Below are 14,166 nucleotides of genomic sequence, written 5' to 3'. Positions count from 1 at the left end.
AGGATATTCTCCACCTGGCATAGGGAGACCGCCTCTCACATGAGTCATGTGACCTGCGGGGGGGGGGGCACCAAGCGATCTGCTTCAACAATGTCCATCAGTGTGGGAGGGGGCTGGGGGGGGAAGGGTTTTGTTTGCTCTTTTGTTTGCTGCTGAGGAGAATCCCCAGGCCTCAGACGCTAAGCGCGCTCCATCAGTGAGCCTCATGCCCAGCCCCATGGGCCTGCATTTCAGATGAGGACGTCCTGATCCCTATCATGTCACTCTGGAAGTCCACTGTGAAAGCCACCATCAGTGTGACAGAAGCAAAGAATGTGTTGATTTTAGTTACGTTAACTTGGTCTGCTGACATGAGCTACAGATCAGAACGCTCTTGTTCAGCACCCTGGCGAATCTGAGGTCCTGGGTCTAGATGGACATACTGCCGGAAGCCTTTTTATGGCTTAGAAAGAGAAGCGTACAAAGGGGGAGGAACCAGCTATCCAGGCCAGACAAGCCAGTCTTTCCCTTCAGTAGAGAAAGCACCCAGGAAAGAACCACTCCTGGACTGAGCATGTGCATACTATTTTTCTGGTAATTATCAGCACAACATCACAACTATTTGCATGGCATTACAAGTAATCTAGAAATAGAAGACACACAGAGGAAGACTGCCATGATCCTAGCACAAGGACATTTGTGCAGAAGAAGACCACTATGAGTTCAAGGCAAGCCTGGCCCACACAGTGAGATCCAGATCAGCCTGGACTATAGTGTGATAACACCTCAAAAATACATAATACATGCATACATATGTACATACATACATAAAATAAAGCAAGCAAGCATGCATCTGGAGGATACAATATGTATAGTCTAGATGCAACCAATACCTACTTATTCAAGGGACTTGAGAACCTGCTGTGTTTGTTTTGCACTCTGAAGAGGCAGCTTTCCAAGTCCAAAGGTACCAAGGGCACCTACTTGATAAAGGTGATATCCTTGTGGAATTTGGGAGAGGTGTTTCTCCTCTCAGATCACTGTCCTTCATGCCAGAGGTCATGACTTGATGAGTAGTACCAAGTCCTCACATGCTCTCATTTCCAGGTTCTCTTATGCAGAAAGAATCCATAGGCATTCTCAATATGAGAGGCTGGGTAGACAGGTTTCTAGCCCTCCCTCCTTTAGAAAGTACAACAGGGACTATTACTAAGATCAACACTTCACACCACTGAAAGTGGCAGGCACCCAGTTCTACCTCAAAAGAACTCACTTTTAATCAGCTTATAAGGCAAACTCTGTAGAAAAGGCATTGTCTTAATTACTTTTCTACTGCCATGGAAACACCATAATCAAAGCAACTTATAAAATAAAGTATTTAACTGGGGGCTCACGGTTTCAGAGGAAAGGTCCATGACCATCATGGAGGGGAGCATAGCACTAGACAGGCAGGTATGGCACTGGAGCTGGGAGCTCACATCTGATCCACAAGCAAAAGGCAGAGAAAGAGCTAACGGGGGATGGCATGGACTACTGAAATCTCAAAGCACATCCACAAGCAATGCTTCTTTTTCCACAAGGCCACACCTCCTCATCCTTCCCAAATAGTTCCACCAACTATGGACCAAGCACTTAAACACATGAGATTCTGGGTGCCATTCTTATTCAAACTACCATAGCTACTTAGAAAGAACATCAAAGACCAGATAATACAAATCATGTGACTATCAAAGATATCCATTGCTAAAAATATACTTTTTAATTACTTTAAGTACCTGAATATAAAACTTTCACTAAAACACTTAATTCTTTAAGATTCAAGCCACATAATATTCCATTGTAATATGACTAAAGGGTGTAAATCTACCAATTGAAATATCATATGCATGATTCAAAGCAAATTACCTTTTATACCACCAAAGGGTCCATAAGTCATATTGCAGGCTGTCCTCTGAAGATGGTGCTCATACATTAATTTTATCTGATATTGGTTCCCATGTTCTACATTACCCAACGTTCCTAAGGAGAAAAAATAAATAAATGGACTATTTAAATCTGTTTATACTGTTTTATATTAATTTCTTCTCATCCTCTATATTAGCTTTAATTAAATTTTGGTGAAATTAAAAGTGACAAAGTAGAGCCGGGCGTTGGTGGCGCATGCCTTTAATCCCAGCACTCGGGAGGCAGAGGCAGGCAGATCTCTGTGAGTTTGAGGCCAGGCTGGACCGACAGCCTCCAAAACAGAGAAACCCTGTCTCGTAAAACCAAAAAAAAAAAAAAAAGTGACAAAGTAGTAAAAAATATGAACAATTAATATACTGATCAGAGAGAAAGCCAGCACAGTTTTAAAAAAACAATTACATCTCAGCTACATTAGACCATTAGAGAAATAATAGTATGGGTAGCATTTTGGTATATATTTCTATTAGGCATACCTGAGTAAGGTGAGATTATTAAAATGACAACAAGGTCATTTAGTTTCAGTTGTAAAATAAATGTAGTTATATTCCTTAAGCTATCAACAATATAGTAGGAGAATAAATAAATGACAACTTTAAAACAACTCATTTTCTTGTCCACCCTATCAAAATGCCCAGCCCCTTCAAACATGGTGTCCTAATGTTTTAAACTAGGGATTGAACCCAGGTCCTTGCACACTCTGGACAAGTGTGCCACCGCTCTGCTACATTGTCAGCCCTTGTATTCTAATGGAGAAACCATCCACACTTCCTTCAACAAGTGACTAGGACAATGTGCTCGCCACAGGCACAGACAAAACAAGTTGCAGAGTGGAGATCAGGCAAGAGTGTGAAGATGGAAAGAGGTGCTGGGAGAGAAGGGGCTTAGGCAGCAACTTTTCCACAGCAAAGTATCTCTCAAAATGCAAACACCACATATACTGTTAAAGTAGTTCAAAGCAAAAGAAATGGCCAATTTTATCATTAAGACCATCTAAATCTTGCTATAGTTGGATATATCTATAATCCCAGCACTTAGAGGATGAGACAAGAGTGTCACCATGTCATGTCAGCCTGGGCTGCTAAAGGAGACCTCTCTCTCTCAAAGAAAAGGACATTCTAAGTGCAGGCAGTTAAAAATGAGCATCTGTAGTTTTGTGGTTGTTTTTTAAGGAGTTGGTCTCTATGTTCAGAAAAAAAATTGCCAATAAACCCTGAAACTAGAAGCTTCCCCTCCAGCTCGAATTCACAGTATTGAAACCAGAGCATCAGAGTCAGATACTACACCCCAGTTCCTGGCTATCTACCATTTTAAGAACTTTCAAGGAACCCCGTCTTCCTACAGGAAAAGTCCATGGGTGCCATCAATGACAATTTCTCAACAGAAAGTAGCATCAAGAAGACTATGCTGCTACTAGCAAGATACAATGGTGTGACCTGAAGCTCTCTGAAGAAGCTCTGTGTCTCAGTTGGGGGTTGCTACTTCTATAATTAAACACCAGGACCACCAACAACCTGGGGAAGAAATGGCTCATTTCAACTCACAACTTTCATGTCACACTGCATTGCTGAGGGTCAGGAACTCAAGACAAGAACTTGGAAGCCATGACTAAGAAAGAAGACATGGAGGAGTTCTGATTACGATTTTAGTCTCCACCATTTGTTCAACCTGCTTTCTTTGTTGTTTTTCGAGACAGGGTTTCTCTGTGGCTTTGGAGGCTGTCCTGGAACTCGCTCGGTAGACCAGGCTTGGTCTCAAACTCACAGAGATCCACCTGCCTCTGCCTCCCGAGTGCTGGGATTAAAGGTGTGCACCACCACCGCCCGGCCTCAACCTGCTTTCTGAAAGTACCCAGGATGACTATCCCAAGAAGGGTGCCACCTAAAATGATCTGGGCCCTCCCACATCAGTCAAGAAAATGCTTTCCAGGCTTTCCCACAAGGCAATCTGCTGAGAGTTTTCTCAGTTGAAGTTTACTCTTTCCTAATGACTCTAGCTTGTGTCAAGATGACAGAAAACTAACTAACCAGAACATTGTTTTCTTATTAAAGATCCAGGGCATTGACCTTGGCTAAGTGGAGCACCATGACTGTAGAGAGACACTTAGTCATTCACGTTTGTTTGTGCTCTATTCCTAATGCTAAGAAGTGGAATCAGTCTAGATGTCTATCAACAGATGAATGTGTAATAAAAGGTGGCACATATAACAAGGAAAGTTTAGTTAGGTATAAATAAAATTGAAATTTACAATGAATGGATGCCGGTGGCACTGAGAATTAGTAAGCATTGAGTGTCTGACCCTTAAAATGGCATTTACACCATTCCCTGTAAGACTCAAGGAACATCAAGGAAGAGAGAGCAGAAAGAATTTAAGAACCATATGATAGGAAGAAGGACTACTAAACTCTATCTTCAGGAAATGACACAGCCATTATAATCATAATTACAGCAGCCATGGTTGCCTGCATTGGGCCTGTCAACCTCCCTGATGAAAAAGTAGCTACTACTGGTGAATTCTGAAGAAGCAGTTACTGTCTTACATTGTGTAGTCCCTGGTGAGCACCAAAGGTAGGCCCCAGTGGATAGTTCCAAATCCATGGTTACTGTGCCAGCTAGTTCTATGCCAACTTGACACAAGCTACAACTATCTGAGAGGAGGGAACCTCAATTGAGAAAATGCCTCCATCAGATCCTGCTGTAGGCAAGCACACCTGTAGGGCATTTTCTCATTTGTGATTGATCAGGGAGGAACATCCATGGGCTGGTGATCCTGAGTTCTATAAGAAATCAGGTTGAACAAGCCATGAGGAGTAAGCCAGTAAGCAGGACCCCTCCACGGCCTCTGCATCAGCTCCAGGTTCCTGCCTGACTTGAGTTCCTGACCCGACCACCTTTGATGATGAACAGTGATATAGAAGACAAGATAAATAAACCCTTTCCTCTCCAAGCTGTTTTTGGTTATGATATTTCATCACAGAATGGAAACCCTAAGTAAAGCAGTTACAGGGAGGACATTGATTAAAATCAGTAGGTCACAAAAGAAAGACATGCATGTGTGAAGGTGACCTGTAGAGAAGAGGAGGCTGACCAGGTGGAAGGAAAATAAGAGGGCAGGAGAAAGTAGCCAGAATGTATTATATACATACACGATATTGTCAAAAATTAATTAATAATGAAAACATTGTTATACTTGTAGAGGAAAAATTATCATGAGCTCTCTTTAGCCATTTTTTTTTTCAAACTCCGGCAAGCCCAGCTTCAGGTGTCCAAACTAACCAAAAGACAGAGATAGAGCATGCTAATTAACAAAATCAAAAATGAAAAAGGGGACAAAACAACCGGCTCTGAGGAAATCCAGAGAATCATCAGGGCATACTTTGAAAATCTGTACTCCACAAGCCGAAAATTTAAAGGAAATGGACAATTTCCTGGATAGATATCACTTGCCAAAACTAAATCAAGAGCAGATAAACAATCTAAACAGACATATAACCCCTAATGAAATAGAAGCAGTCATCAAAAGTCTCCCAAACAAAAAAAGCCCAGGCCCAGATGGCTTCAGTGCAGAATTCTACCAGAAATTCAAAGAAGAGCTAATTCCAATACTCCTCAAAGTATTCCACGCAATAGAAGCAGGAGGCTCACTGCCAAACTCTTTTTACGAGGCTACAATTACTTTGATTTCCAAGCCACACAAAGGCACAACTAAGAAAGAGAACTATAGACCAATTTCCCTCATGGACATCAAAGCAAAAATATTCAATAAAATACTCACAAACCAGATTCAAGAACACATCAGAAAAATCATCCACCATGATCTAGTAGGCTTCATCCCAGGAATGCAGGGATGGTTCAACATTAGAAAATCTATCAATGTAATCCACCATATAAACAAACTGCAAAAGAAAAACCACATGATCATCTCACTAGATGCTGAAAAAGCCTTTGACAAAATCCAGCACCCCTTCATGATAAAGGTCCTGGAGAGATCAGGGATAACAGAAACATACCTGAATATAATAAAAGCAATATACAGTAAACCAACAGCTAACATCAAACTAAATGGAGAGAAACTCAACGCAATTCCTCTAAAATCAGGAACAAGACAAGGGTGTCCACTCTCTCCATATCTCTTCAATATTGTACTTGAAGTTCTAGCTACAGCAATAAGACAGCAAAAGGAGATCAAGGGGCTACAAATAGGAAAAGAAGAAATCAAACTTTCATTATTTGCAGATGATATGATAGTTTACATAAGTGACCCGAAAAACTCCACAAGGGAACTCCTAGAGCTGATAAACACCTTCAGCAAAGTGGCAGGATACAAGGTAAACTCAAAAAATCAGTAGCCCTATTATATACAGATGATGAAGTGACTGAGAAAGAAATCAGAGAAACATCACCCTTTACAATAGCCATAAACAGCATCAAATATCTGGGGATAAGGTTAACCAAGGACGTGAAAGACCTGTATATCAAGAACTTTGAGTCTTTAAAGAAAGAAATCAAAGAGGATACCAGAAAATGGAAAGATCTCCCATGCTCTTGGATTGGTAGGATCAACATAATAAAAATGGCAATCTTGCCAAAAACAGTCTACAGATTCAATGCAATTCCTATCAAAATTCTGGCACAATTCTTCAAGGACCTGGAAAGAACAATAATCAACTTTATATGGAAAAACAAAAGGCCCAGGATAGCCAAAACAACCCTATACAATAAAAGAACTTCAGGAGGCATCACCATACCTGACTTCAAGCTCTATTATAGAGCTATAGTCCTGAAAACAGCTTGATATTGGCACAAAAATAGGCAGGTAGACCAATGGAACCGAATTGAAAACCCTGATTTTAACCCACACACCTATGAACACTTGATTTTTGACAAAGAAGCTAAAACTATACAATGGAAAAAAGAAACCATCTTCAACAAATGGCGCTGGCATAACTGGGTACTGGTATGTAGAAGACTGCAGATAGACCCATGTTTATCGCCTTGTACAAAACTTAAGTCCAAATGGATCAAAGATCTCAACATAAATCCAGCCACACTGAAACTTTTAGAAGAGAAAGTGGGAGATACTCGTCAACGAATTAGTACAGGAGACCACTTCCTGAATATAACACCAGTGGCACAAACACTGAGATCGACAATTAACAAATGGGACCTCCTGAAACTAAAAAGCTTCTGTAAGGCAAAGGACACAGTCAACAAGACAAAAAGGCAGTCCACAGAATGGGAAAAGATATTCACTAACCCCACATCTGACAGAGGGCTAATCTCCAAAATTTACAAAGAACTCAAGAAGCAAGTCTCCAAAACACCAAAGGATCCAATTAAAAGGTGGGGTACAGAACTAAAAAGAGAATTCTCAATAGAGGAGGCTAAAATGGCCAAAAGACAGTTAAGAAAGTGTTCAACATCCTTAGCCATCAGGGAAATGCAAATCAAAACAACTCTGATATACCATCTTACTCCTGTCAGAATGGCTAAAATCAAAAACACCGAAGACAATTTATGCTGGAGAGGATGTGGAGAGAGAGGAACACTCCTCCACTGCTGGTGGGAGTGCCAACTCATACAGCCACTTTGGAAAGCAGTATGGAGATTCCTCAAGAAAATGGGAATCAATCTACCACAAGACCCAGCAATTCCACTCTTAGGCATATATCCAAATGAGGCAAATTCATACAACAAGGGCATCTGCTCCACTATATTCATAGCAGCATTATTTGTAATAGCCAGAACCTGGAAGCAACATAGATGCCCCTCAACAGAAGAGTGGATAGAGAAAATGTGGTACATTTACACAATGGAGTACTACTCAGCAGAAAAAAACAATGGAATCTTGAAATTCGCAGGTAAATGGATAGCACTGTAAGAAGCCATCCTGAGTGAGGTAACCCAGTCACAAAAAGACAAACATGGTATGTACTCACTCATATATGGATTTTAGACATGGACCAGGATAGTGCCAGTCTGCACTTCCACTGACAGAGAGTCTGGGAAACAAGAAAGAACCTAAAAGATATGCATAGTACCCAAGAGAAGAGGAATGAGGCAAGATCCTCTGAACAGATGGGGAACACGGCGAGGGGGGGAGAGAGTGGGAACTGGGAAGAAGAGAGGGGGAGAAGAGGAAGAGAGAGTAGGTCATGGGGGAATAGGAAGGTTGAGTGGGGGGTAGAATAGGGGAAGAGGGAATCATAGGTTAGAAGACAGATCAGGCACCAGAGTGACCTCTAGTGATCTAAAGGGATGACACCAATTGGCAAGCTAAGCAATAGTGGAGAGACCACCTCGAATGCCCATTCCTGATAATGAACTTGATGTCTATAACCATCCGGTAGCCTTCATCCAGTGACTGATTGAAGCAGAAGCAAACACCCACAGTTAAACACTGAACTGAACCCAAGGAACCCAGTGACAGAGAGAGAGAGGAGCAAATTGGCAAAGAATGGGCTGGCAAAACCAGCAGAGACAGCTGATCTGAACAGGGGAGAGCTCTTGGACCCCAGACCGACAGCTGATCCAGACCCCCCAAATGTGAGTGTCATTGAGGAGGCCTGGGCAACCTATGGGGCCCTGAGCAGTGGATCAGTGTTTATCCCTGGAATACAAACAGACATCGTGTGTCCATAGCACAAAGAGGGATGCTCTCTCAGCCTGGACTCTTAGGGAAGTGCCTGGACCCTACCCTGAGTGAAATGACAGACTCTAGATATCCCCTATGTGAAAGGAATTGGCAATAGGGTGGGAGGCTGGGGGGGGCTGGGGGGTGTGGGAGGAGGGGAGGGAGAGGGAACTGGGATTGACATGTAAAACAAGCTATTTAAAATTAAAATAATAAAAAAGATGTATTTATTACATATACAGTGTATTCTGCCTACTTTCCAGAAGAGGGCACTAGATTGAATTATACATGGTGTGAGCCACCATGTGGTTGCTAGAAATTGAACTCAGGACCTCTGGAAGAGCAGCCAGTGCTCTTAACCTCTGAGCCATCTCTCCAGCCATCTTTAGCCATTTTTAATAGACATTTAGTACCAAGCATCTGCTCTGACCTATCTACCTCTAGACTTTTCCAAGCTTGACACGCCACCAGCCCACACGGCCTATGAGACTAAGAAAGTAATAAGGACAGCATTTAAGACCTGGAGATCCAGTCCTTTCTGAATCCAGTGATGCTCCCACCATGTATTTCATAATTCGTTACTTTGTGCTCCTGGATTATAACTAAACAGGTGCATCTCTTGGATCAGAAAAAACAACTTTCCATATCCAACACTGGCATGTACCTATAATCTCAAGTTATCCTTAGAAAGTTGAGGCAGGAGTATAAATAATATATATATATGCCTTGAGTCCAGAAGTATAAAACTATTATGGGAAACACAGCAGGGTGAGGAAGGAGTAGAGGAGGGGTAGAGCAAGGAGCAGAGGAAAGGAAGGGAAGGGACGGGGTGGAAAATGAGAGGTGGAGGAAAGGATAAGGGAGCCGCAGCAGAGAACAGCCATTTCCGCTGAAGTGAGCCAGGGCATGCCACTCTCCGAAAGGCCCTTTGCATCTGGTCCTGAATCCCTACAAGTAGAACTTACAGCGTTCCTTCTGTAAAATAAATTCACCCCTCTTTTAGGGCAGGGTCTTTCTGCAACCCAAACTGGTCTTGAAATTCACTCATCCAGCCTCTGCCTGCAAATGTTGGGATTGCAGACATGCACCATAAAACTCAGCAGAGTGTCATGTATGAAGAAAAGCTCCACTTATGAAGGTGTTGTCTTAGAGTTTCTATTGCTGGAATGAAACACCATGACCAAAAACAAGTTGGGGAGGAAAGGGTTTCTTTGGCTTACCTTCTACATGGTACTCCATCATCAGAGGAAGTCAGACAGAAACTCCAGCCTCGCTGGAACCTGAAGGGCATGCTGCTTACTGACTTGCTTCCCCTGGCTTTCTCACCTGCTTTCTTATAGAACCCAGGACCACCAGCCCTGGATGGCCCCACCCACCACAGGCTGGGCCCTCCCCCACTGATCACTAATTGAGAAAATGCCTTACAGCTGGATCTCATTGAGGCATTCCTCAGTGAAGCTCCTTCCTCTCTGAAGAATCTAGCTTGTGTCAAGTTGACACACAAATCTAGCCAGGACAAGAGGACTCTTAATTCTTGTGATGGAGAAGACCTGGACAGAATCTGCATAGAAAAGTTTTCTTTTTAATTTTTAAACTGTTTTTCATTTGTTGGGTGGGAGTATGCCAAATACGTGCAAACTGAAATGTACACCATTTTTGTCACTGTTCTCCTATTCACTGGCTCCCTTTACTTTTCCAAATAAACTTTCCCTTTAACTTTTGCTTCAGCACTGAACCCTGTATGCTTTCAGGCCTTCGGGAAATGAAGGATCTACATCACCAGTAACATGACCACCTTGGGGGGCAGACATAGTGGCTGCTCCCATATGTACATATTCAAAGCTCATGTTAAGAAACTTCTTTTTCACCAGGCCATGGTAACGTACACCTTCAATTCAACACTCAGGAGGCAGAGGCAGGCAGATCTCTATGAGTTCAAGGCCAACCTGGTCTATAGGAGTTCCAAGACAGTCAGGGCCCAAAAGCAGGCACACATATGAAGAACCACAAGACTCAGAGTTCATTACTAAGCAACTAGTCCTAAACTTGAGACAGGAGAAAGAAACTGGTCAGGCTGTTACAGGAGGGACGTCAAAAGCCAGAAATTCTACTTTTTGCTTTTCACCATCAATCAGTTCAGTCAGTCTCAAGTAGAAGCTGGAAATATCCTTGGTTCTATCCAAAGACCAGAGGCCAGAAATACCAAAAATGCTGAGAGCACTAGTTCATGGTCTTTGTGGTGTCTTGTTTGTATCTTTTTCCCCTCTTACATAGCAACATAAGTGAGCACAGACACCTGGAAACTATTTGTGAGGACATCTGAAGTTCTATAAGACACCGTGATGGAGAACACAGTCACGTCACAGGTGGGACAACTGGGCTAGCCTACTCATCTTCCCAAGCCAGTAAACCCTTCTTAACCCTGAAGTACCTGGTGTATGGAACGATGCCTGCTTCCCTTCTCTTAAGGTTTCTCCTATAACTCAGCTTCCTTCTAAAACTCACACCCACTGTCTGAAATTCACTCTTCAGTTCCTAGAGACAAGGGACACAGAATCCACTCACGCACAGCGGCTCTGGTGGCTGTTGATTGACCAGGATCCTAGACACTCTGGGCCCCAGACACACAGCTATTGCTCAGCTGAGGTTAGAAAGCCTCTACCACTCGCCCTACTATCCCCACTTTCTTCTTCCAAATACTGAAATGATAATAGAACTTGTACTCAGTCCAAATGCTCTGATAGATTTCTAAATTCAAGGGAACACCACTCAAAACACTGTAGCTGGCAACAGTGGGCACACCTTTAACCTCAGCACTAGGGAGGCAGAAGCAAGAGGATCTCTGTGCATTCAAGGCCAACCTAGTCCACATAGTGAGTTTCAGGACAACCACAGCTCCTAGTGATACTCTGTCTCAATAAGTAGACAAATATTTTTAAAATAAAAGTAAATTATGTAGAAACAGTGCAACTGTAGAGAATAAAGACAACTTATTTTCTTCCGATAACTCTTTTGTAATCAAGGTAGCATTTAAGAAACTAAATTTTTCAGATTTTTTCTTGTAGAAAAGTATCAATGACATAAATATTAAAATTACTTGCATTCGAAAAACAGAACCACATAAGATTCTGCCCTTAGATATACAGGCTTAATATACTAATTATGTATTATTAAAGTCTATTAAAATATCTCCTAAAATTCTCCATGAATATCAAAGATAAAAGAAATTATAGCTCTTCTAATAATTTTGCAATGCAGTTTTAGAAAAGCAAACTAGAAATGCTTAAGTAGCCCAGAGCTATCACACAGTAAATAAGTGTTCCCTAAATAGATGGTGTGAGCCCGGGAAAAACAAAGGATGACATCTTTTTCTTTTCCAATATCAACCATCAAAATTCTATACATAAGTCAGATACCTATAAATGTTTATTGTGGCATGCATAACTTTTGGAAAAGAATATTTAATCACCGGCTCATAGCTCAGCACTTGCTGCTCCTACTGAGTATCTAGAGGACACATCAGGCAGCTCACAGCCACATGTAATTCCAGTTCCAGGGTATCTGATGCCCTCCCTCTGCACTCCAAGGACATCTTCACTTACACATGCACATACTCAAACACAAATGCATATATACACACATTTTTAAGATCTATTTTATTTTAGTTAAATTCAAGCATCTCAACTCAGAAACTGGAGCCCATCAGAAGAGAGTCTAAGCCACACACCTGCAATCACAGAGCCCAGGAAGCTAAAGCAGGAAAATCATTAGTTTGAGGCCACCCTGGGCTACATTACTCAGAAGAAGGAAAGTTAAGGAAGGGAAATAAAAAGAATATAGGAGCCTTGCGATGCTCTATATTACACATACATTTAAAGAAGTCTGCCCTTAACTCTGTGGGGCTATTTATTACATCCAAGAGAATGACGTCAAGGAATGCACTTCTCTTCAAATCTGTTTCAGAAGCATGTCAACTACAAAAGATTCTAATGAAAGTGTACCAAGGTCCTGTGCTCAATTCTAAACAAAAGAAAGTAAAAATAAAAGGGGGGATAACTTAGGGAAAGAGCATCTGGGGAGAGGGTGTCTACCCCAGCTAACACTTTCATTTGCCAGTACCCACCATTTGGCTTAAGCTACAAATGTCTGTGCTTCCCCTGTGACCGTGAGTGCTAGATGAACGTTCAGCCTGGAGCCTCAAGAAATGTCACCAAAGAACCAAAACATTAATTCTTTGTGCTTATGGATTTAAGCCAAGTCATGAAAGCATGCAAATTGTCAGTCTATGACTATTACAAAAGAAACTGGAGTCAGGGAGTAAGGTGAGCATAGGAAAATGTGGTTTAGACAACTCCTTGTCTCCAGGGAATATAAAACTTTTTAATGAATGTACAAAATAAAAGAGCAAAGACACTTATTTCAACACTAGCTCAAAGGAGGCCATCAATTTCCTATGAATTGTGACCAAGCAAGTGTCTTCACTGAGCTTTTGAATAAACACCATTTCTCCCTAATCCATGCTATGCACCCCAGCACTATTTTATAAGCCTCTGCCTTGCCAGCCATAAATAAAATGGGCCAACTAAGGCCCAGAGTCTAATCTAACTTGCAGTTTCTAAGACACTTTCTCCTTACTTTGAAAGCCTCTACACAGATCAGAAGGAACTAAATATCCAGGATGGGAAGTAACTAACATATCCAGTTAATATGCTTATTAAAGCAAAAAGAAATCAAGCCAGGTACAATGACATGTCTGAGGCCCCGGCACCTGAAAGATAGAAACAGGACTTCCAACATGGGAAGAAGGGCTCATGAGGTCCCGCTTGTGTCTGGGGAGCTGTTGGCAGCTGACAGCCACTAGGAAGGGGGAGTCAGTTCTGTTCAAAGATGTGGATATGACCTATACACACTGTAATTATGTGGGAAACTAAAAAAGAAAAACCTTTTAAACTTTTCTATCTATTGATTTTTATTTTGCATATAAGGGTGGTTTGCTTGTATGTATGCCTGTGACCACATGGAAGCCAGAAGAAGGTGTCAGATCCCATGAGTCTGGAGTTATAGACAGTTATGAGCCATGATGTGAGTGCTAGGAATTAAACCCAGGTCCTCTGGAAGAGAAACCAGGTTCTTAACCCCTAAGATAAACTTTCTTAGATCTTGTCTTCAAAAGAGAGAAGGGAAAAAATCCATAAAATAGAGTAACCTATATCATACCATTTTTTATTTATTCTGCACTACTAAATAGCAAGTTTTCTACATGGATGAAACCTCTGTATGTAACTCATGATGGCCTCTAGCTATCAATGCCTTAGCCTCAGAGTGGTAGGATTGTAGGCAAGCATCACCATGGCCACATAGGAACACACCTCACTGGGACACCTGTGACATGCACTCTGTCAGACGTCTTACAAAGAGGGCAACAACCAAAACCCTGCCACAGGACAAAGTGGCCCACAGCTGTAATCATAGCACCTGGACACAGAGAAAGGGGGATTAGACAGCAAGGGCCACCCTGGGTTACATGGTGAGCCTGGACTAACCTGTACTACTGGTGAGACCCTTTCTCAAAATTAATCAATAATAGCAAG

General features: G+C 41.9%; 1 protein-coding gene across 6 annotated transcripts in view; it reads right to left on the bottom strand.

Annotated features, from left to right (window-relative positions):
• The window catches only part of Bbs9 (Bardet-Biedl syndrome 9), a 384,009-nt gene that overhangs the window by 336,080 nt on the left and 33,763 nt on the right, over positions 1 to 14,166 (bottom strand). For 5 of the 6 annotated variants that reach the window (XM_040729936.1, XM_040729934.1, XM_040729933.1 and 2 more), the window contains exon 5: positions 1,885 to 1,998. In XM_040729936.1, the coding sequence (XP_040585870.1) occupies positions 1,885 to 1,998 (114 nt within the window). Of the gene's footprint in view, positions 1 to 1,884; positions 1,999 to 9,795; positions 9,892 to 14,166 lie in introns of those variants that run through there. The other variant, XM_040729935.1, reaches the window with a different exon arrangement.

This window comes from Mesocricetus auratus, unplaced genomic scaffold (assembly GCF_017639785.1).
Source record: "Mesocricetus auratus isolate SY011 unplaced genomic scaffold, BCM_Maur_2.0 Super-Scaffold_100022, whole genome shotgun sequence".
Taxonomy (NCBI): domain Eukaryota; kingdom Metazoa; phylum Chordata; class Mammalia; order Rodentia; family Cricetidae; genus Mesocricetus; species Mesocricetus auratus.
Note: the sequence above shows the minus strand (reverse complement) of the source record. Positions and strands in the feature narration are given on the sequence as shown.